Below are 22,523 nucleotides of genomic sequence, written 5' to 3'. Positions count from 1 at the left end.
GTCTGTATCTGTAACTGAAGAAACCATACATTTATTTGCTGCCTTTTGGACAACTGTATAGAAAGCTGTGATAAATTATGGGTAATAATGCACATAGAGTCTAACAAGGTATCTGTGGTGGAGGCTGTTTCAGTGCTATCCTTCTGACAGAAATGCTACGATTTCATTTTAACCACTGCGGCTCTCTGTGTGACGGTGATTGCTTATGCTTTATGGCTTGGAGTTTGACCCACAGGCTTCTTTTAGAGTTGTGTTTTCACTTACACACCTAAGTGTGTAATTTTGTACGGAGCTATGAGTTTTGTCAAACACCTCACAGCGCACATCAGTGCTGTGGCTCGACGAATATAGTGTGGACACTAATGGAGGACTTGCAGCTGCTGCTGTTTTGCTAGTTTTGTTGTTTGGCTGGTGAAGTCTTTTTAACACACACACACACACACACACACACACACACACACACACACACACACACACACACACACACACACACACACACACACACACACACACACACACACACACACACACACACACACACACACACACGGACAGCTGAGAAGTTCCAGAGTTAAAATGTCTGGAGCCATGGAAGGATGTACGTATAAACCAATTTTGATGTATATTGCTAACACTTAACCAGAAATGTGTCAGTGTTGAACAGGCTGTTCCTGAAAAAGAGAGCATCACTCCACCAGAGGAACTACTCTGGTTAAATAAAAGTATCATGATATATTGCTTTATTTAATATTTATTTTGAAATTGTTTTATTCAGAAGGTGGGAGGTTTGAGACATGAGAGTAACAGGGTGGAGGAGAAAACGGAGACAGAAATCTAAGGACACAGGAAGTGAGAGAGGCAGGTTGATTTGTTCATGGACTCTTCCAGCAACAGAGATTACACCCAAGTCACCCAAGTTGGTTGATGGTATTTGGAATACTGCAGAAGTATGTGCTGTTTATTCTAATTCCTTCATTATTCCTTCTTCATTAAGCCTGAAACATTGAGTGCTAGTCAATTATCATGCAACACATGAGATTTTCAATAATGGGTAATTTTATGCTTGTGTCTTCTAGTCAAAGCCCTGTCAATTTAGTTTCACGACGCACTAAATTGCCTTGAAAAATAAAGCTTTGAACTATTGATTCATTCCTTTGCTTTTGGGTATGCTTTGAATTATTCTGTAGACAGCAGTGCAGCAGTCAGACTAACTGCATATTCTGAGGCTGTTTTGAGAACTGTTTTTGTTGGGTTTTCAAAGCGTTCTGTATTATCATTAATAATTGAGTGATATTTTTCCAGAAGCCTGTTTTTTTTTTTTTTTTTTTTCCCGTGGCTTGATTTAGAGAATAAGATTGTCTTCCTCCTGTTGTGCTGTTGATGTGAGAGAATCGTCTGACACAGTAACATAGAAAAAGTCATTGACAGTGGTTCTTAAATTGTCGTTGTTAATTAGGAAAATAGTAAAGAACATGGAATTAAAATAAATAATAAATAAAATGAAAAATGAATGTAAAAATATCATAATTCAAATAAAAACACCGTTCATTATATAAAGTGTTGCATGTCTCTCTGTTCCATATAATAGGGCAGTATTCATGGAATGATTAGACTTTACATTATATTGTAGGGTCGTCCCTGCTATTGTGTCCTATTCCTGTATATTTATGTAGCCACTCAAATTGCACAGTAAAGAATGAATAGGATTACTATATATCAAAGCATAAATTACACCTTGATGTGCTAAAATTTAACAAATTTTAAAAAAGGTTTTTATATCTCATAAAATATGCTGGTGTGTAGCAACAAAAAGCTGCAGTGGTGCTGTTAAAAGACATGGCTAATGCCGGACCAAGGACAGAAAGATCCTGATTTATGTCAAAACAAGATTTACCAGGGGTATGTGAACATCCATTTCTGGCTAATTGGAGGTGATGGAATTAGGTTGATGTACATCCTCGTAAGTTCAAACCGATCACACAAAAAAGGCAAAGACTGCCTCTGTATATTTGTACGCTGTGTGTCTTTTTAAAAAAAAAAAAAAAAAAAAGCTGAATCCACACAGCGTTACACGTTACGTGTATGTGGCCCCCTGATGTTTAGATATTTCTCTCCTAGAAGAGCAAACACGTTTGCCCAGATGCAAAATAATAGAATGACTTTAATGCGCTCATACTGTGCCTATGATATTATCTGATGCAATGAAGTGAACGTTACCTGCGCTTTTTGTGGTTCTCAGGATATCCTGAACAACCTGGACCCTCGGGGAACTGGAGAGTTGGATGATGATGACCTCATGCTAGATGTGGACCTCCCAGAGGATGGCTTGCCTGGTCAGCACACACGCACGCACACAGACACACACATCGACTCACAACACTTTATGTAGTTGCAGTTATCCTGCACAGGATTTTAATTTGTGAGGTTATTCTATGGTCATGACAAATGCTGCAGTTTCATTGGCTGGAGGTTTGCCATTATTTTTGTATAAGTGGACACCTCCAGCAAGCTGTTCTGATCATAATTGTAAATTAATACATTACCAAGGTTTGAGCTTTCTATTTTCAGCAGTATCCTTCTATGGCATCCAATGGCTTGAATAAATTGAATCCTGCCTTGCCTTGTTAGAAGATTTGCCTCTGCTACATTCATTACATTTTTTAATGGACACCTTCTTGTCTATTATGTGCTGTTACTCTTTCTGTATTTTGTTGCTAAAGAACTATTAAATTACAACTTCACTACTGCCACAGAACTGGCTTTGAATGACAGCTTAGCAGCTGACTTGGAGAAGTATTTAGCCAGCTGTCTGCCTCGTTTATGTAAACCGATGCACACACACTTGCGTGTGGTACCAGCACAACAACAGTGCATTTACAGGCTTAGTAGGAACAGCGTTTTCATTTGATTGGCTTGACAACAGCACTATGGCATTAGCATCATTACTTTAATAGCTTACGGTTCACACATTACAACCACTCCCATCTTGATATTGTATCTATTGAAGTCGTTTTTTCTGTCACCCATTTTCACGTTGTAAATGTAATCAAGCACCAATCTCATTAAAATTGAGTAAAATAGCTTCTTTGTTAATGTTTAAGGTAATCAGGTCACATTATTACCATGTGATAAAGGTTTTGATAACTTTATTATGGATTCATCAGTTAGTGTGTATCACATTCTGTATATGAGAGGAGGAAGGGAGAGGGAAAGAAGGGTCGAGGAATATTGACCTCACTTGTCATGAATTATAATGACTTCTAGGAAGTGAATTTTCCCTTGCCAGTCCTGAAGCCAGTCCTCTCAAAGTACCATTCATGGATTATGTATTTATTGCACTAGTTGAATGTGGAATGACAGGCTTGGTGTGTACAAACAAGGTTCCCTTCAGCACCACAAAATACAATGCACAGACCATATATGTAGACCATACACGTGCACGTACAAGCTTACGGATGGCCACAAGCACACGCACCCGTGCACATACAGTATACACACAGTTGCCAGTGTATTAGGTACACATTGCTAAAACTAATGCATGCTAATGCAATAGCCCCGCAGTAAATTCTACCTTCCTAAAGGTGTAATGATCAGATTTTGTTGAGAGTGTTAGAGTGGTGTTGATACAACTTTATGTCCCTTTTGGAGGCTGCAGATTGTGATGCGGTTGAACTGTATTCTCTTGCACTGAGAGGTGTTTCTCATATTTAGTGTACCATCGCTGATATTAACTACAGCCTCCAAGATGACCATAAAGTTGAATCATCTCTCTAAAACAGCTTCAGCAAAAACTGAGCAATGCAACCTTCATGAAGGGAGGATTTATTGCAAGCCTTTTGTATTAGACTCCAATTATTTTTACCTAGATGGAACTAATAAACTTGCAACTGGGCATACATTACTGAGTTAGCTTTATACTCCTGATATCATTCTTCAGTTTGTAAACAGTGATGTCCTGGTTTTTGAGAGAGGGAGAGGAATGTTCACTCCAGAGGAATGTGAATTGAAGTGGTGCCCCTTCCTACTCCTTTTTGGGAAGTGACCATATTTATAGCTCTCTGTGTCATGGCTAGAGCTAGTGTCACGAGACGTAGTGTGAAAGAGAGACGGACCGAAGAGTCCAGTTAGACCCAGCCCACAGGGCAGGCCCCGAGACGTGGGATACGGAAGGGTGTTTCCTCCCTCCTAAAGACACCCTTACTCTGTCACAAAACAGGAAGAGGGGAAGGGTAGAAAAGGAGTAAAAAGAATAAAAAAAAAAAAGGAGAGTAGAAGGGAACTAATGTAGTATTTTCATCCAGCTGTCAGGTCCCTTGATGGCAGAGAGGCCCCAGCCTTTCTCCCTTGTCTGCCTCAGCTGGTGACTTCCTAGCTTTGGACATAAACCAGTCACCTCAGCTGCTCTCTCCACCACCACCACAGTCCTCTCTCCCCTGCTCCAGTTCCTAGGGAGTTCCCAGAAAAACAAGGCTGTCAACAAACACAGAACCAGGCAGTGTGGGAGCTGGGTTGACTTTCTCTCCCTGGCCCTTTAACTGCTCACCAGCTGACTGGACAAGTCATTTCTCTCCACTCTCCGTCTGAGTTTCTCTGTCTTCATGGATTTTTCTTTTCCAGTTGGAATATGTTTCCCACTTTTTAGAGGACTTTTTCTGAGCTGAAAAGGAGGTATTTCCTGGAATGAAACAGTTTAGTATGAAACAGGCTTTCTGCTCCTGTGCTATGTGGTGACACTCGGGGTAAAGTATTGCAACCACAATTGCCGAATTCCTTGAATTGGGTCTTTCAATCTGCCAGTATTTCTTTTGCTCTCTTTTTCTCTTTCTCTTTACCCCCTTTGTCTTTGTCCAAAGACTGTCTGGCATATAGAAAGTCAAGGGTCCTTTTGATTTCCTCGGGGTTGCACTCTGTTAGTTGTCAATTTTGTTGTGGTCATGGTTCATTTCACAGCTATATGCTATTGAGTGTTGCCAATACCTTGTCCTTTTACCTCCTTGAAAATGAAATAGCCTGTCACTGTGTGTGTGAGCGTGTGTTTGCCTTTGATAGTGGAGAGAATAAGATAGATCAGGTCATGATTTGAATGCAGATATTCTAGAATAGAGTATTTGAAATATACACAGCAGTATTCATTACCAAAAGGTATGAAAAATTGACTCATAGTCATGCATTTTGTTTGTTTGTGTGTGTACCTTAGAGCGGTAGTGAAAGAAACAGGTTGAGAAACAGAGAGAAAAACAAATTCCAACCTTTGCATAATACTGATCATCTTCAACCGCAAACACGTACTAGTTTCACTTCAACAAAGTTACTTTAGATGCTTTACTGAATCTTCAAGTCATAACACTGGATTTATAAATTTCAGGTTAGTTAGCACAGTGCATATGCTTGTTTATCTCTAGCTTGCATCCTTTCTGTTTCAGTCATGCACTCAAGTTTATTTACTCTGGCTCACTCTGCTTTAAATTCTTGCTATATAGACGTTGACAGGATGTCCCACATTGAGCGCTCCGAGAGGGCCGGTCGGCAGGGGCAGCGGCATAAACACCACCGCTGGAGTGGACCAGATCGCTTCCACAATGATAGCAGGTTGGTTAGGCTTGAAAGATTAAAAAATGCTGTCAGAAAATAAGTAAAAAGTAGAAGTAGAAAAAGAAAAACACTATCAATCCAGCATCATTCAGTTTTTCTGTCTGTCTGACTCTCTGTGACGGTTTCTCTCTCTGGCTATTTGTCTTTTTCTCAGGGCCCGTGTCTTCCAGCACTATGATGGACTCAAGTCTTCAAGGATTCCTTCACGGCCCGTCCCTTCTGAAGGCAGGCAGCATGGCTACATGGCGATGCTGGATGAACTCACACTCGAACACATGACTCAAGATTGTAGCTCGCTCAAGAACCAGCTGCTTAGGCTCAAAACATTACTACAGGTTCGAACCACGTCTGCAAAATGATATGAATAAACACAAACATGTATGCTTGCATGTGCCCAAACATGCACACCCTTACAAATACAGTACTACAGGACAGCAACACATTCAGTATAAACAGTATTCACAATATTGTAGGTAGGTACATGCGAAAACACACTCAGAACAAACACATATATGTGTTAGTACGCATAAACACCAATCACATGCAGATCATGACACCAATCTAGGCTTTTATTTTGGTCTTATAATTATAAGACCAAAATATTATTATTATTATTATATGATCTCAGCTGCTGCTTTGTATTAGTTTGCTAGAGGGTTAGTTTGATTAATCTTCTAAGGTTTGCCAGGAGTGTACTGCATCACTGTTCTCAGGTGTTCAGCATCGATAAGTATTTGCTGACAGAACTGAACTAAGCTAGTTTTAAGTCTTAATTTGATACTTTTAATACTTTTGGCATTTAAAAGCTTTTAAATGTTTGATTACATTGGTTTAATAAATCCCTGCATCACACAGTGTTGCTGCACTGTACAGAGATACTGTATCTAAAGTAAACAAAGGAAAATGTTAAGACAGATATTTATAGGTAAAGAGATAGGGAAGTCTCTAGTGGTTTTAAATGTACTGTATCAGTCTGACAGCAGCTTTTTTATTAGATGCTCAGCGCTTCCTTCTCTTTGTGTGTACAGTATTCAGAAATTTGTGCATTTGTGCTTTGTTTGCATTTATGTATCAGTGCTTGTGGGAAACTGATCACTGAATAGATCCATCTCTGTCAGTAGGAGAAATCCATTTAGAGGGAAGGAGACAGGTGACAGGGAAGGAGAAGAGAGAAATAAAACATGTCAGCCATAGAAATGTGTAGTTGCATAAAAAATGAACACACTCCTAAAAAACACATAACCCCATCTAGGCAATCGCAGAAATGCACAGACGTACAAGCACACTGCACATTCCGTAAAAAGAAATTACGTTGAATGTCTTGACTCAATTTACCCTCTACAGCATAAAAAGTGATATTTTCATTTACATTTAAATCAAATGTCTCCTTCGGATGTGCTCATTGTCCTCACTGCAATTAGTCGAACACTTTGGCTGTATAGCCGCAAGAGGGAAAATATGTCTTTTGGCCCATTAGTAACTCTGTTCTTAATAGTGTTTTTTTCATTATGATGTGGAACTCAAGACAGCGACTTTAAAATGAGCCTCCAGCTCTGCTGAATCCCAGTAGATCTTGGCTTTATTGTGCTAACAGTCAGACATCCAGCACAACTCTGTCTTATGCATGCTGGTTCAAACTGGATGAGCCTACGTAACCTGAATGAGAAGCAGGTGGAATGTAGTGAGTTTTGGGTAGTTGACTGACAAAATATTTATTAACAACAATTTGATAATGTTCCACAAAATGACAATTTAATGAGTCTTATAATAAGTGAAAACTGAAAAAAACAAAAAACACTTTTCCAACATGACGATTTTTCCATTTCATGTCATTTTGAACTCTTGGCCAGATAAAATATACAATTTCAAGACATAACCTGATATAACCATGGTCTTTTCACCATTTTTGACATTTTATTGAGTACATACTTATTTAAACTATTTGGGAAAATAATCAAAGAATGTAATTAGAGTGTTGCACTGAATATTCTGTTTACACAAGAGGAAATCTAAACCTACTTTGGGAAGTGCAGCAAGTTTCCTTTAAAGTGAGGGTATTTTTTGGGTTAGATGAAACAAATGTATTGTATGTTCAAAAACATACTCAGCAACTCTGCCTCAGGTATCTAACATTGGTGGTTGACACTTCAGGGTCAACACACTATATGTGCTAAAGAGTAAAATTATTCCACCGTAGTGAAATATTGCTCTTGCTGCATGCCTAAGGCATTTCTCATTGATCCAGCTCACTGTGTACTCTGTCTCTGTGTGTTTGCCCATTCTTGTGCATGTTTATGTGTTTTGTTTGTTTCCAGCTTGAGGACACAGACTCTCCAGCAGATGCTCCTGAGGAGATTGAAGACAATACCACTGCATCACAGGTAAGTAACTTTACCTTAGCTTTACAGTGGTTGAGTGATTAGATATGCTGTATGTATATTTTTTTTTATTTTTCCCCATATTCCAACTGAAGTCATCGGCTACGCCTAAAGTAGACTGTATGTGTGTGTGTGTGTTTTCAGTTGGAAGAGCTGATTAGGGAAGTGCAGGTGCTCAGAGAGGAGCTGAGGAGTCGAGACAAGACCATTGCTCAGCTCACACTGCAGTGTCAACAGCTACAACAACAACATCAGCGGGAACAAATGGTGAGTTGGTGTGAACAGGACTAATAAAGTGAAAAGTCTGAAAAGGGGATTGTATACTATATGGGGGAAATATACTTGCAGTGTAACCATTCGGTTCCATAAATACATTGTACCCCTGCCATGTGTTTGGGAAGATGCACTAAAAATTTCGTCTTTTTTGTGTGTGTATGTATGAGAGTTATTTCTGCTGTTGAAGTCTCTTGTTTGTTGTTTTAAAGGTACTAAGTATAGCTTTCTATTGGATATTTGCTCTTAAGGGCTGTTTTCATTGAGCTCAAGTGCAGAGCAAATAGCGTCATTCTCTTTTATGATATGATGCACAGGTTGGAAATGTAGTATATATTTAGAGGAACATTCCATACGAACTGGGAAGTATCTCTCAAAATAGTCATAACTATGGTGACTCTCATCACTGAAGGAAAGTAAAGGATCAAGGCTCATACACTGTGAATGCCAGTGCAACATTTAGACAATCAATACAGGCTCATCTTCAGTTGAACATTGAAGGATCTAGGTGTGTGTTCTTGGAGCATTCACAAACAGGGCTGTACGAAATCCACAGCTTGTGTTTGCTGATTGCTTTCACATAGCTTTCAGGTGCTGCAAGTATGCGGCTTCTCTACTGATAGTTCATCTCCTCGGCACCAGTTCTCTTCACAGATATAAGATAGTTAAGCATGTCTGAGCATAACTACTGCCTTCCATTCAATTTTGTTCATACCAATCCAGGTTTATCAGATCTTACAAAGAAAAAGCGTGAAAAGAAGGAATAGAAAGAACAAGGACGGGAGAAATTTTTTTCTATAAACGTAATCACTCTCTGCTTTGTAGGTCAATTGAAGAAAGAGCGGGACTGATAAAAACATAGTGGATACAAGCAATACATGTCCAGATCCACCGTTCAGCTTTCTAGCGGTCAGTTAGAACACACTGTAGTGCCCTTCATCGTAAGTTGGAGTTCAGTTTTCTGCAGGGTATGTTGCTGGACTCCTACATGCACTCTAGTGCGCGTATTTGCACAGTTACGACTGCCCGCATCCGTTCTGTTCCGCTTTTAGCTGGCTCTATCTTCACCCTAACATTCATTAGTGTCTTGACCAGGCTCCCTTGTTAGCCAAACAGCGGCATGTCTGGCTGACATAATTCAAATCCCCGCTGTACTGAGAAATACCAAAATGTCAAAGCAACGCCTCTCCGCCAGCCTCCCTGCTGCATACTATCCCTCCAATTAGAATTAGCACCAACCCACAGAAGGTCCAGGTCCAGTCCAGTACTATATTGTTGCACCCTCACCCCCAACAATCGAGGGGAGTGAGAAAAAACTAGGACATATTTTCGGATCTGTGCCTGACATTAATGAGTGTAGAGGCTGGAGGAGTAAAGATGTTAGGAGAATAAGAGAGAAGGTGAGAGGGAAACAGAGATATTTACTCTGCTGACTCTGCGCTATGTGGGAACCTGAAGTTAGGTTATAAGGAATGCTGAAAAAGGTATTCTGTTTGTGTTATCATGGCCTCTGATGTCCCTGCAGTACAGGACTGAAAAACGACGAAGGCAAAAAACAAACACATAAGACTTGGATTAGTTTAATGTGCTGACAAACCGTTAATTTTTGGTAGTAACAGAGTCTGTGAAGATTGGCAGTCGTCTAGTTCCTATAATATCTTGAAGTCGAAGGGAAAGGCTACTGGACCTGCTGTTTGTCCTTGAAATTGTTTAAAAGATAATAGTACTGTTGGTAAAGAGTCAGGTAAACAAGGAAATGTGAAGTTTTTTTTGCAGAGAAACTGATGAGAGACAGAAGGGGTGAACAGTTGACTGAACTGAACATAATGGAGTAATGAGAAAACAAAAGAAGAGCTGTGTGTGGCAGGGAGAAAGTCTATTGCAGTATATAGTGTGTGTGTGTGTGTGTGTGTGTGTGTGTGTGTGTGTGTGTGTGTGTGTGTGTGTGTGTGTGTGTGTGTGTGTGTGTGTGTGTGTGTGTGTGTGTGTGTGTGTGTGTGTGTGTGTGTGTTTGGAGGGCTGAGAGGAGAGAAGGGGAGAGAAGGGGAGAGAAAATGAAATAATGGGAAAGAGAAAAGTGGATCTATCAAAGATAAAAAGCTGATTTCTCGGTCCGACTTGACAGAATGGAGTTTTGGATGCTGCTTCCACCACTGCTGAGGCAGACTGCTTATGATTATACGCTCTTCCTGTTTTAACTGCACTGAAGTTTTCACCAAAGCTGGGAAAAACTAGCAATTTCTGTTTGGATTCTGCCAGTCTTTGCAGCCAAGTACATGTTGTGCTGCAATTTATTCACGGTTAAGAGAGAAGATGTGACATTTTGTACCAAATTCTTACTAAGAAGCTTACAAAATGATTGAAAGCACATGATTATTTGCTCTGATATTCGAATTCACTATTGGCTTGAGTTTGAGTTTAAAAAATACTAGTCACATGTATTACATCAGGTAGTCAAACGTGGTTTGTCAGGAAACATATTAAAAAAAATATGTTTAAGGAGGTTATATTGAGTGAACATGTGCTTAGAGTAAATGTCAGTGAGTTTAATTTACTGCAGGATCTTTAAATTACCGTGTAAAGGTAATTCTGGCCTTTAACATCCTGGGCTTCATTTTCCTTGATTTGGCCATCATGCCTGCAAACTCGAGTCAAAACTGTGTGATAATCTGCTGTCTCTCAGTTTTCTTCCACATTCGACCATATCTGAAAAGTGGAGAAAGAGGACATGATATTCCATTTCTCCTGCTTGGAATTATGGATTCTTTTTTGAAATGAAGATATTGTGATTTTTTTTTTTGTCCTGGTGATTGTAACTGACTTAAGTTTTTATTACCTAAGACAATCATGTGGGTGGTTTCCCTGCTATGTATTCTGCTTAGGTTGTACACTTGGACAACTGGTTATGCTAAATGCGAGATATTAAACCCAACAAAGAGTGCAGGTTTTAACTCGCATTATAGTGGATATAGAACTGAATTGGCCCAAGTTAAAAATAAAATAAATGATAAAATATTCTGTTGTTGTGTGATAAGCTTTCTTTGATTCATTCATTCATTCTTGCCCCTGCAGCCTGCTCAAGGACGTCAGGTCAGGTGTCAGTGCCACCACCAGAGGGCTCCCTCTTCACTACGACAGAGCGACAGACAGATGGACAAACGGATGCAGCATCACTATGACAAGGCCACCCAGACATATTGGAGACCACCCAGCCATGCTGTGAGTCTGACAATTTGTAGCACCGATAACAGCACCTGTGGAGAGTGCACTCTTTCAACCTTTGTTCTGCAAAGCACGATTTCTAAAATCTGATACTGGTCAAGCATAAAATGTGTATGGTTCACTTTATTTCAGCAATTATCAAGATGTTACTATTTATCAGCACTTGCCTGGTGCAGCAGTGCACATCATAGCTTAACATTCGCATCAGGATAAGCTGGGGACCAAGTGCACATGTGCAGTATGTTGCTGAGTCGCTCCACTTACAGTGCATCCTGAAAGTATTCAGACCTCTTCACTTCACTCAAATTTGGTTATGTTGCAGTCTTATGCTAAAAAGTTTAAATTCATTGTTTCCCTCATCAATCTACGCTCAACACTCCATGATAACAAAGCGAAAAGAGAATTCTAGAAGTTTTTGCAAATGATTAAAAAGGAAATACTAAAATATCACATTGACATAAGTATTCAGACCCTTTGCTATGACACTTGAAATTTTGCTCAGGTCCATCCCATTTCCCTTTATCATCTTTGAGATGTTTCTACAACTTGATTGGAGTCCACCTGTGGTAAATTCACTCGATTGGACATGATTTGGAAAGGCAGACACCTGTTTATAAAAGGTCTCACAGCTGACGATGCATGTCAGAGCAAAAACCAAGTCATTAGGTCAAAGGAAATACCTGCAGAGCTCAGACACAGGATTGTGTTGAGGAACAGATCTGAGGAAGGCTACAAAAAATTCCTGCTTCATTGAAGATTCCCAAGAGCAAAGTGACCTCCATAATTCATCAATGGAAGAAGTTTGGAACAACCAGTATTATTCCCAGAGCTGGGTGCCTTAACAAACTGAACAATCAGAGGAGAAGGGCCTTGTTAAGAGAGGTGACCAAGAACCAGATGGTCACTCTGGCTGAGTTCCAGGGATCCTGTGTGGAGATGGGAGACACTACGAGAAGGACAGCCATCAGTGCAATACCTCCACCGATGTGTGCTTTATGATAGAGTCGTCTGGCAGAAGCCTCTCCCCAGTGAAAGACGCATGAAACCCGCTTGGAGTGCCAAAAAAGCACCTAAAGGACTCTAACACAAGATTCTCTGGTCTGATGAAACAAAGATTTAACTGTTTGGCCTCAATTTTAAACATTATGTCTGGAGGTAACCAGGTACCGCCCGTCATCTGCCCAATTCCATCCAATGGAGAAGCATGGCGGTGGCAGCATCATGTTGTGGGGATGTTTTTCAGAGGCAGGGACAGGGAGACTGGTCAGGGTTGAGGGAAACCTGAACGGACCAATGTAAAGACATATCTTTAAAAAAAGAGCGCTCAGGACCTAAGACTGGGCTGAAGGTTCACCTTCCAACAGGACAATGACCCTAATCACACAGCCAAGACAACGCAGGAGTGGCTTAGGGACAGCTCTGTGAGTTTCTTTGAGTGGCCGAGCCGGAGCCCTTACCTGAAACCAATCTAACATCTTTGGAGAGACCTGAGATGGCTGTCCACTGACGGTCCCCATCCAGCCTGACAGAGATGGAGAGGATCTACAGAAAAGAAAGGCAGAAAATCCCCAAATTCAGCTGTGGAAAGTTAGCCGTGTCATACCCAAGAAGACTAAAGGCTGTAATCGCTGCCAGAGGCGCTTCAACTAAGTAATGAGTAAAGGGTCTGAATACTTATTTTAATGTAATATTTCAGTTTTTCCTTTTTAATAAATTTTCACTTTGTCATTATGGGGTACTGAGTGTAGATTGATGAGGGGAAAAATTAATTTAAACGATTTTAGCATAAGGCTGCAACATAACAAAATGTGACAAAAGTGAAGCGGTCTGAATCCTTTCTGGATGCGCTGTAATTTCAGCCATTCTGTTTCCTTTTTCTCTGCTGCCTCTCTCCAACTGAATTGTTAGATGACTACATCCTGCCCTCTTTATAGAATACAGTTTATTAGGTTGTCAATGGGCTTGTCACTCGGTCTCACACTCTTAAAACCCAGGTCTCACATTGAACAGGGAGTTGTGAGGCTGGTGTTAATGTTTGAGTGATGAAGAAAGAGAAGATGTACAGTAGGAGGGTGGGAGGAAAAGAGAGAGAGATTCATAGGAGGAAGGAAGCAGACAAAGAGAGAGAGAAAGATGAAAGATTGATTAATAGGTGTTCATTAGTGTTAAGTATCGTGCCACAATAGCATGCTGTGTGGCAGCCAAGTATTGATTCAATAGCAGGAGTGCCAAGAGGCAGGGTGCCTAGTAAACACTCCCCTAATTGACCTGCTTTTAGCTAAGGGTGACACACACACTCACACACAAAGAGGCAGTCTTAAACAGTATAAGGAAATTAAATAAAGAAAAGAATAGAATTTTAAAAAATTATACCAAAAGAGATTTCCAGTGTAATCTTTATTTATTTATTTATTTGTAATAATAAATAATAGAAATGTGGCCCAGCCAGTAGGGTGCCGAACACTGGTGGAAATATTCAGTCAAAAGTATATTTTAATGTACTACACATAAGCTACAGAGGAAAAAACAAAGGACAAAACAAGCAAGCTCAATAACTACAGCAGGTCCCTGCTTACCACAAGAGCATTTGGTTTAACAGTTGCTATGGCAACTATCAAAGCAGGGCTGGCTGTACTTGGTGGGAATCATCTCCATGGTGGGAACATCTGTGACCTGGAGTATCTGGTGTATAATAAGAGACTTAAACACAAAACACAGCAGGATTGAGTTTGTGCTTTTCTCTCTGTTCTTCTGAACGGTCTGGTTTTTAGACATTTCTTTGTTTGCCACCATCCTCCCTTTTCTCTTCCTTTAATCTGCATTACTATGGCGTCACTAGAGCGGAGACTACTTCCTGCACTGTGTTTTGCAGCGTTGTGGGGACTAACACATTATGTTAGTGACATTTAACTTTTCAGAGCCTGCGGTCCCTCGAAAAGGTTAGCTGTGAGTTTTGCTCTGTTTTTTGAAAAGGTAACAAGAAAAGAGAGCACAGAGTAAACAAATGACAGAGAGACGTGGATGTTTCTTTCTCAGTCTTTATTACTTTTAGTTGGTATCAAGGCTCTTGCCATCACCCTGACAGGTTTAGCACCTTCAGCAAAATTGAGTTCACAGTGTTCCTCCTACAGTGCTTCACTTTTACCTGTCGTATTTGTCAAACAACCTTTCAGTGTGCTTATTTTAGTTTTTCCTCTCTGGCTTCGGAGAGACAAGCTAACCCTTGCCATTTCTTAAAAAGATATCCCCCCCGCTCACACATTCATTGAGTCTGACTGTCTTTATTTCACTTTTCAGTACTCCCTTTCCAACACACATGTACAGCATACACACAGATTCATAATGTGACACTTCACTGTTTTTTTCCCTCTTGCTCTCTTCTGTTGATTTTGTTATCCTCTGACAATGAAAGTTCAGCCGTATCAGAGCACTGGAGTAGCTCTTGCCTTCAGATATTTTTTTTGAGAGCTAAGCTGGAAGGATCAGCGAATAATAATTTTGATGTCGAAGGCCAGAAAGTACAATCTTTTTTTAGTTTTAATGCTGATATCAGTTTGCTTTATCACTAGCTCAGAGGGTCAATTGTACACCCTTGTGTCCTTCCAACAACTGGAACATGGATTTTAGGAAAAATCCCGCTGTGTTTTGAATTCACATAAATAGTAAAATAAATGAGTAATTTCATTGGCCTATGTCCCTCTGATATGTGTATTTAAGGACATTTACTTTCTGGTGTAGAAGTCATTATTCATGCAGCATCTTCAAGCAGTTGATATACTCTCCTCAAAAGAGCCGTTCATTCCCATAATTTTTTTTTTAGGAACCAAAACATTGTAGGCTTCTGTTTGCAGGCTGCTTTAAACAATCTAACTGTTTGTGGAGACCAGGGATGTGCTCATCTCCTAACTTCTTCAAAGTTTGTGTGAAGGCCTTGGCAACATATCCTAACCAACTGCTCTGGGCACCAGCTCCGGCAGCTTGGCTTTTTAATCTGCTCACAATCCAATTTTGAGTCCAAAAGCATGCTCAGGAAAAAAAATGTTTCATAATATGGTATGAGTATCTGACTGTCAATGTGCAATGTGCAGAAATACAAAAAAATGCAGAACAAATATTGGACACAGTTGTTGTGGCAAGACGCACATGTATTGTGACATAAGAAACTAACAAAATGTCACTTGTGGAAAAATAATCCTCTTGAAGCAGCAGAAATGTTTTCTGTGCCTCCTCTGCCTTTCGCAAAAAATAAAACATAAGCAGTATTGCTAATTTTTTAGATTTTAGTAGATTTTAGTCATTTCAGATGTAGCACAATAGAAGACTATGCAGCCTTGTGTTTGTGTTTTTAATCTATGTGTGTGTTTGTGTGTATGTGTGTGTGAGAAAGACCCTGATTGTCTGCATATGTTTGTGTGTGTGTGTGAGTGGGATGTGACACATGTAGTTTATCTCTTGTACTCAAGTGGGGCAAACTCAGTATGACGGATCAATGAGTTCAGCAGACTTGGGACTGGGGAGCCGACCTTGTTAATAACCCAGATAAACAAACACGCACATGAGCAGCAGCACTGAAACAATGGCAACACAATAGGTAGTGTTTCATCAGTGGCAGACAGAGAGGATAATTACAACTACGCTCCCACTCCCTCTCTGCCTTTTTAAACATCCTCTTCTTCATCTCTTCTTCTCTTCTCACACCTCCCTTTATGTCTTTTTATTGCTCCTTCTCTCTCACTCTATTATTTTCTTTCTTTCTGTCTTGCTTCAGCAACGTCTTTGTTTCCCTGTATTTTTGTCTCTGTCATTTGTTCTTTGACATTACCTCTCTCCTTTTTATCTCAGGTGTAATTAAATCAGTTTGCAGTCACGGAGAGAGAGAGAGAGAGAGGGAGAGAGGACAGGAAAGTGAGAGACAGGAGGATTGAACAGGGTTACAGATCAGTGTTAAAGCTGTAGGTTGAAAGAAATAGTTTCCCCCTCTCAGATCCTGACGTCACCTCTTCCCCCACACCCTGTCTTGTCTGCCCCCTTGCATCACAGACAGACCATCACAAAAGTGCGCGCACACACACACACACACACACACACACACACAATTACTTATACTCGTACACTCATTAAAACACATTCATAAAGCAGAGTCATCTTGGACAAGTGAGGATTTAATTGCCAAACTCAGTGAAGTAAGACATTGTGTCACACATGAGGTTTTAGCTATAGGCAACCAAGAGAAGCTCTGTGTAGTGGATTAGAGGATTCAAGCAGAGAGAGGCTGTTTTAGGGACACAGCATTATGCTTTTCTTCTAAATACTGTTTTTATTTGATCAAAAGGTTGTAAGATCACAAAGAACAACTTCTACATGAATTTGAATTTCTTGTCCTACTTCACCAAGTTTCACCATCTGCTTTTGGGACCCTGCAAAAATGAGGTAACTTAACAAATCCTGAGGGTGCGTTTCACTCTCAGGACCTCAAGTGAACATACCACTACTACGACTTTTGATATGGTAGTTATTTATGTTGAGAATTATATTTCAAACACAACTGCTTTATTTTGTTTATTATTTGTTATTGTTCTGTTTTTTTTTTTTTTTTTTTTCACATTCTGAGCTAAATGTCTTTCAAGCTCTTTTGCCATAGCATGAAGCCAGCTTTTTTTAAGCCCTTAAAAAATGTCACACTCATGTCACTGTTCTTGAACCCTTTTGGTTACCCACATGATCCTGGTCTCATCTGAATTGTAACTCCATGGACTTTTCACAGTCAAAAAGGTAGATTAGTCTAAACTGATAACAAACCAGATTTACAGAGGGAGGCATACGGTAATGTAAGGTTATTCTCTCTTTTTTTAAAATCACTGATCTGTCCTGAATGCTCTTTTGTGATAAACACAAACACGCATATTGTGACAATGACATTGGGATCTTAAAAATGCTCACAGATTGAACTGGATTCTGCTTGTTAAGAGATAAAACATATATTTTATTTATCTCAAAGATTTGTGCATTTTTTTTCTTCAGATTTGGACTGCCAAATTCCAATGCAGTTCTTTTGACTCTTCTCTACTTAACTCTACTACTGTGTACTACCTCCACCACCTCTTGTACTTCACCAGGAAGGTGTAAATTGTAGGTGGTTTAGGCCATCCCTGCTGTGCAGGCCCGGCCAACCGGGGGAGTTGTGAGTGCAGCAACAAGGAAGAGAACCTTCGCCTGCTTTCCACTCGTGAACAGTTTTGTTAGTTGAGAGAACCGTTGCAGGAAGTACCACTACCAGGCATCGAGCCCAGGGTCTCTGTGCGGGTGGGCGAGAAATGAAAGAAGTTTTGATCAAATTGATGAAAAGCTTTTATATTTTTCCCAATTTCTGTCTCTCTGCCCCTGTGAAGCTGCGTTGGTCCTTCATTGGAGTGTCTTTACAGCGATGGAAAACTGTAAAAAACTGACAGGATAAGCTCCTGTGGAGGTCTAATAAAGCTTCCAGACACTTTCAGGATCATTCAAGAGCCCTCCAACATACCCTCTTGTTCTCATTGCTGAAGGTTTTCCTCCCTGCAAAAGAAGACTCGACGGGAGGCTTCTGCCGAGACCTCCTGCTGACATACAACATCAGTTGTTGATGTTCAAGGAAGGACATAGATGAGAGCAGACATGGGGAACTCATTCCTCACCCCTCCAGCAGTTGCACTAGGAGGGCTCTAAAATAGTGTGGGCTGGACGTGCTGGAAAGTTGCAGCTTTCCCCTTCTGGTCTTTTATCTGTATCTTTTTCTTCTTCCTTCTCACAGATTCAGTGCCTCTCTTTACTATACTAGAATTGAATTTGAGAGGTGGTCCTCTCCACAGCTGAGGAAAGGAGTAGCTGTTTATAAGGTTTTAGTCTGTCTGCCTGCTTAACTTGATGGCCCTGCTGCCCCTTCGCTTTTATTCTCCCAATGGGGGCCAGGGATCCTTAAATGGCTTAACCTTGAAGATAGGTGTTGTATAAAGAAAGGGGCTTGTATTCTTTCAGGCACATGTTTGTATGCAGAATTACACGTGCTGGTCAAACCAAATGTTTCAACACAAAAAAGGCTAATCTGACAAAATGAGAAAGTAGAGCATATAGACAGCAGATGTGGTATGAAAGTGGGTTGAAATATACAATTTATGTAGAACAGTCACAGTGAGCCACACAAACAGTGATTCCAGCTGTCGCATTGTGCTTGAGTTAAATAATGTCTTTACCCTACAGAGTGGATAAACACCCATGGATTTGCCACTTTTTGTAATTAATTATGCTGTAAGTGGAAATCTATCATCCTAGCAAATCTTGTCTTACTGGGTAAACCAAGACCAATGTACTAAAGAAAGTCAGAGAAACATGTACAGCATATTCGGTGGACATACATCAAATTAACTGAACTAGTGATGGTGTCACAGTTTAATGAAAAATCCCCACACTTCCTTTCTCAGCTTATAAAACTTGTCTTGGCAGCTTTCAAAGTGATGGGTAGAAAAGTTGTCTGGCAGTGTTTTTGGTTTGGTTGACTCACCTGTGCAAAGTGTTTACCTTTCCAGTATCACTTTGTTTTTTGCTGTTTTGTTAAGATGGAGTGCTCTACAATGGATTGTAGACTAGGCACCAGGGATGGTTAGTAATTGTTCTGGCTAGATATTTATTTGAAAAATATAACAATTGTACAGTAGAGGGAAAAACGAGTTTCCACCGTGGCCCAGGGAGAAACACCATAAAGACGATTGGAAGTCTTCAGGAAGCAGATGTTTTATAGGATAATGAGTATACTAGTATAATAATAACGTTTCAAACAAAGTAGGAAAAAAATCTCATAGGTTTTAGAAACTCTAAATTAGCAAATATACTCATTATAATGGCAGAAGGTGTGGACAGCAATATTTTTCTTCATGTTCATGTTTGTGTTTGGATACTCACCAATTTCCTATTAACAACAACCTAATGTGAAGTGGTGGAGAACTTACAAGTTTATACAGTACTATTTTATGTGGCCGTATGCGTGTGTGTTAATGTGTTGAACATTTCTCAGTGTCATTTTATTTTAACCTCTTCATAACATTTGTGTTTTGAAGGCAGTGTGCAGCACTTTGCAACAAACCTAAAGGATTGATGCATTGTGTGTCAGTATATATGTGCCTGTCTGCCTGTATATGTTTTTGTGAGCTGTATTAACTGGGATAACCATACTCATTAACAATTTATTTACGCTTGTGAGTGTGGGTTTTTTTTTTTTTTTTTTTTTTTTTTTTCTATGTGAGCTTGCTTCTGTGTGTGCTCTGGTACGTCATGCCTTTTGTCCTTTGTGTTTTTCTCTGCATAGGGTGTGCTGCCCACCCCCATGCTGTCCCCGTGGCAGGCACAGCACCAGGGCTTGACCCGTACCAGTATGCCCCAGCGCAGACAGAGTGAGTCACTAACATCTTTCGCTACCTCTTCTCCATCTGTTTATAACACAACATATACAGGGGTCTGTGAATAGTCTGAAAAAGATTAACTGTATATCCAGTTAAATCCCTCTAAACTATTGAAATATCTTTGTTCCAGTTAGTGGCAGTCGTTTTTCACTGTGCAATTACAGGAGCACTTGTGCTGTATGTTTACTTTTAGATTAATTTGGAACAAGATTAGTAACATGGAAAGTAGTCTGACTTCTTGTCCCTAACAATTAATTTTCTGGTGTCCTTTTCCTATGCTGCCCACTGAAACTTCAGTTCCCCTTTATTAGCTGTCTTCAGCCAGAAAGAGGATAACTTTGTCGACTTTGTCAAACCTGCAGAAGCCTGCATTTCTAACCCTCACCGTACCCCCTCCAGTGTTTGTACACATTAATTCAAAAAACATATACCCACCATAATTTGCAGTAGTGATAGTGTCAATATAAAATGGGAATAAGTGATATAATAGTCCCCCTATCAGAGGATGTAACTTCTGTTCTTGATCATCATGACCATGATGATGCTTAGGTGCTGAGGATATAAAAATAATTTTGCAACTTTTTTCAGTAGACTTTAACAGTTTGACTTCATTAAGAAAGATGGACCCGCACTCACAACAACTTCACCTATCCCAGAACAAAGCTTTTGTGTGCTGTGCTGAGGAGGTGGCAATTAGGGGAGTCAAGTAAAGAGAATGAGAGTCAGTAAATAGACTTCAGAAAATGCACATATGTGACAGGGTGAAGAGCAAAAAATAAAGAGAGAAAAAGAAGAACCCACGCTGTGCTTCTTTGATCTATCCCAGTGGGGCTCAGCTTTGTATTGTATTGAGAGGAAAGGTGAAAAAAAGTGGCACAGGTGTATTTTTTTAGTATCTCAGGTTATTTAAATATCAAGTGCACTTGTTTTTATAGACTATTTTGACAAATATGTGAGTACAAACCGGCATTCAGTGAAAGTGCATTTTCTGCTAGCAGTAAATAACATGGTCTAATTAAGCAAAACACATAGTATCAAAAGAAGGCCTATACAGTGGGAGGAAAAGAGGAGAAGGAAAGAGGTAATGATACTGAAACATACTGTAGCTGGTATGCAGTCATATTTAGATATAAGATGAGAAACAATGGATGGTGGGAAAACAAGTGTATTTCGCTTAACCACTAATCATCTGACGCCCCCACTGGGAGCTCTGACTGGAAACAAGCCAGCAAAGAGTTCTTGCCAGTAATAAAAGTCTTTAGAATAGAAAATAAAAAATTGGCGGCTCTGGAATGAGAGAAGAAATTGCGCTCTTCACACAGGTCCCATTGAATGGCGGTAGCGGCAATTATATTTTGGATTAAATTGGTTTGTTTGTTGAGCTAACATGTGACCTTTTCTTGCACGCATGGGGTGTGTGTTAATTCTGGATTTAAAATTTCTTAAACCCAACAAGTGTCTGTCTTACATCTGTGTGCGCCCTCATTTTCTCTCCTTCTCTTTCTCCTGCAACCCTCTCCACCTTCCAACCCTGTCTTTTAACCCTTTTCTCTCTTCATCTCATCTCTGTGCACAGTCACTCAAAGATCTGAAAATGAATCTCCTTTGTTCTTCTTCTGCCTTTGCCTCCCCACACATAATGCCTATGGCAAGGAGTGGAGCACCTAGTGCAGTACTTCACTGACACAGCGTGGTACAGTAATTCTTTCTTTAACATGAAGTCAACATTCTGCCCCCACCGACCCCAACTCCTGCACGCTGGGCTGTGGTTTGGTGTCATGTGGCATGACAGAAGCATACGCTTCCACATCTGCGTTTGCATGCTTTACGTTGGGTTTTTCAGTTTTGACTTTGTGTATGTCTTCTTGGAGCGTTGGCCTGCTCGTCTTAATGAATGAGAGTTTGGGGTCACAAAGATACTGTTTTAGTTTTGATATATTTTTTTTTAATTTTTGATTTTGAAAACAGTTATGTGTTGTTATTGTGTTGTAGTTATTCTCTCTTTTACATTGGTGTCTTTTTCATTGTTCCATCCTATCAAATTATATATATAGGAACTGTTATGCATGCATTGGCAAATCTATCTCTGTGGATTTGTTTTACTATATTTTATTCACTGAACATGTGCTTAATTATACCTGATCTTCACCTTGAAAGATTTGGATAAACTGTGTTGAAAGGAATAACGTTTAAGAATAACCTTGTGATACTGGACGTGAATGCATATGGCTGCTCTCCTGAGTGATCACCTTCATTGTAACTCCACTATCAAAGGCAGCTAGGCACAGCAAGTAAAAGACAAATCTCAGTAATCTCGCATCCTCTGCTGTCGTACTCTTTCCACAGCTTAATTTCAAACCCAATCCAAATTGCCATTTTCACAGACGCCTACATTAAATGATAATAAATGATAAAGTCTAATCTAGCTTTGAAATGGAGTGCCGCCATATTGCCACTCTCATCTGCTTATACGCTACAGTCCCATTGTCTTCTGGCAGACATAAAGGGGAATATTTACATCTCATTATCATCTTATTCATATTCTTGCATGGTGCTTTTCTAATCACGTGCTGTTTTTTCATGTTGAGAGATGCTGCAGATGAGACTGGTTATGGTGGGCCCTGACATC

At 40.0% G+C, this 22,523-nt stretch overlaps 1 protein-coding gene across 2 annotated transcripts in view; it reads left to right on the top strand.

The window, feature by feature from the left end:
- The window catches only part of ccser2a (coiled-coil serine-rich protein 2a), a 51,569-nt gene that overhangs the window by 26,727 nt on the left and 2,319 nt on the right, over positions 1-22,523 (top strand). For both annotated transcript variants that reach the window (XM_040138887.1, XM_040138888.1), the window contains exons 4-10: positions 2,240-2,333; positions 5,481-5,589; positions 5,747-5,927; positions 7,908-7,973; positions 8,115-8,237; positions 11,316-11,462; positions 19,801-19,885. In XM_040138887.1, the coding sequence (XP_039994821.1) occupies positions 2,240-2,333; positions 5,481-5,589; positions 5,747-5,927; positions 7,908-7,973; positions 8,115-8,237; positions 11,316-11,462; positions 19,801-19,885 (805 nt within the window). The remainder of the gene's footprint in view (positions 1-2,239; positions 2,334-5,480; positions 5,590-5,746; positions 5,928-7,907; positions 7,974-8,114; positions 8,238-11,315; positions 11,463-19,800; positions 19,886-22,523) is intronic.

Source organism: Xiphias gladius, chromosome 11 (genome assembly GCF_016859285.1).
Source record: "Xiphias gladius isolate SHS-SW01 ecotype Sanya breed wild chromosome 11, ASM1685928v1, whole genome shotgun sequence".
Classification (NCBI taxonomy): Eukaryota; Metazoa; Chordata; class Actinopteri; order Istiophoriformes; family Xiphiidae; genus Xiphias; species Xiphias gladius.
The sequence above is the reverse complement of the archived record's forward strand: the minus strand, read 5'-3'. Positions and strand labels throughout refer to the sequence as shown.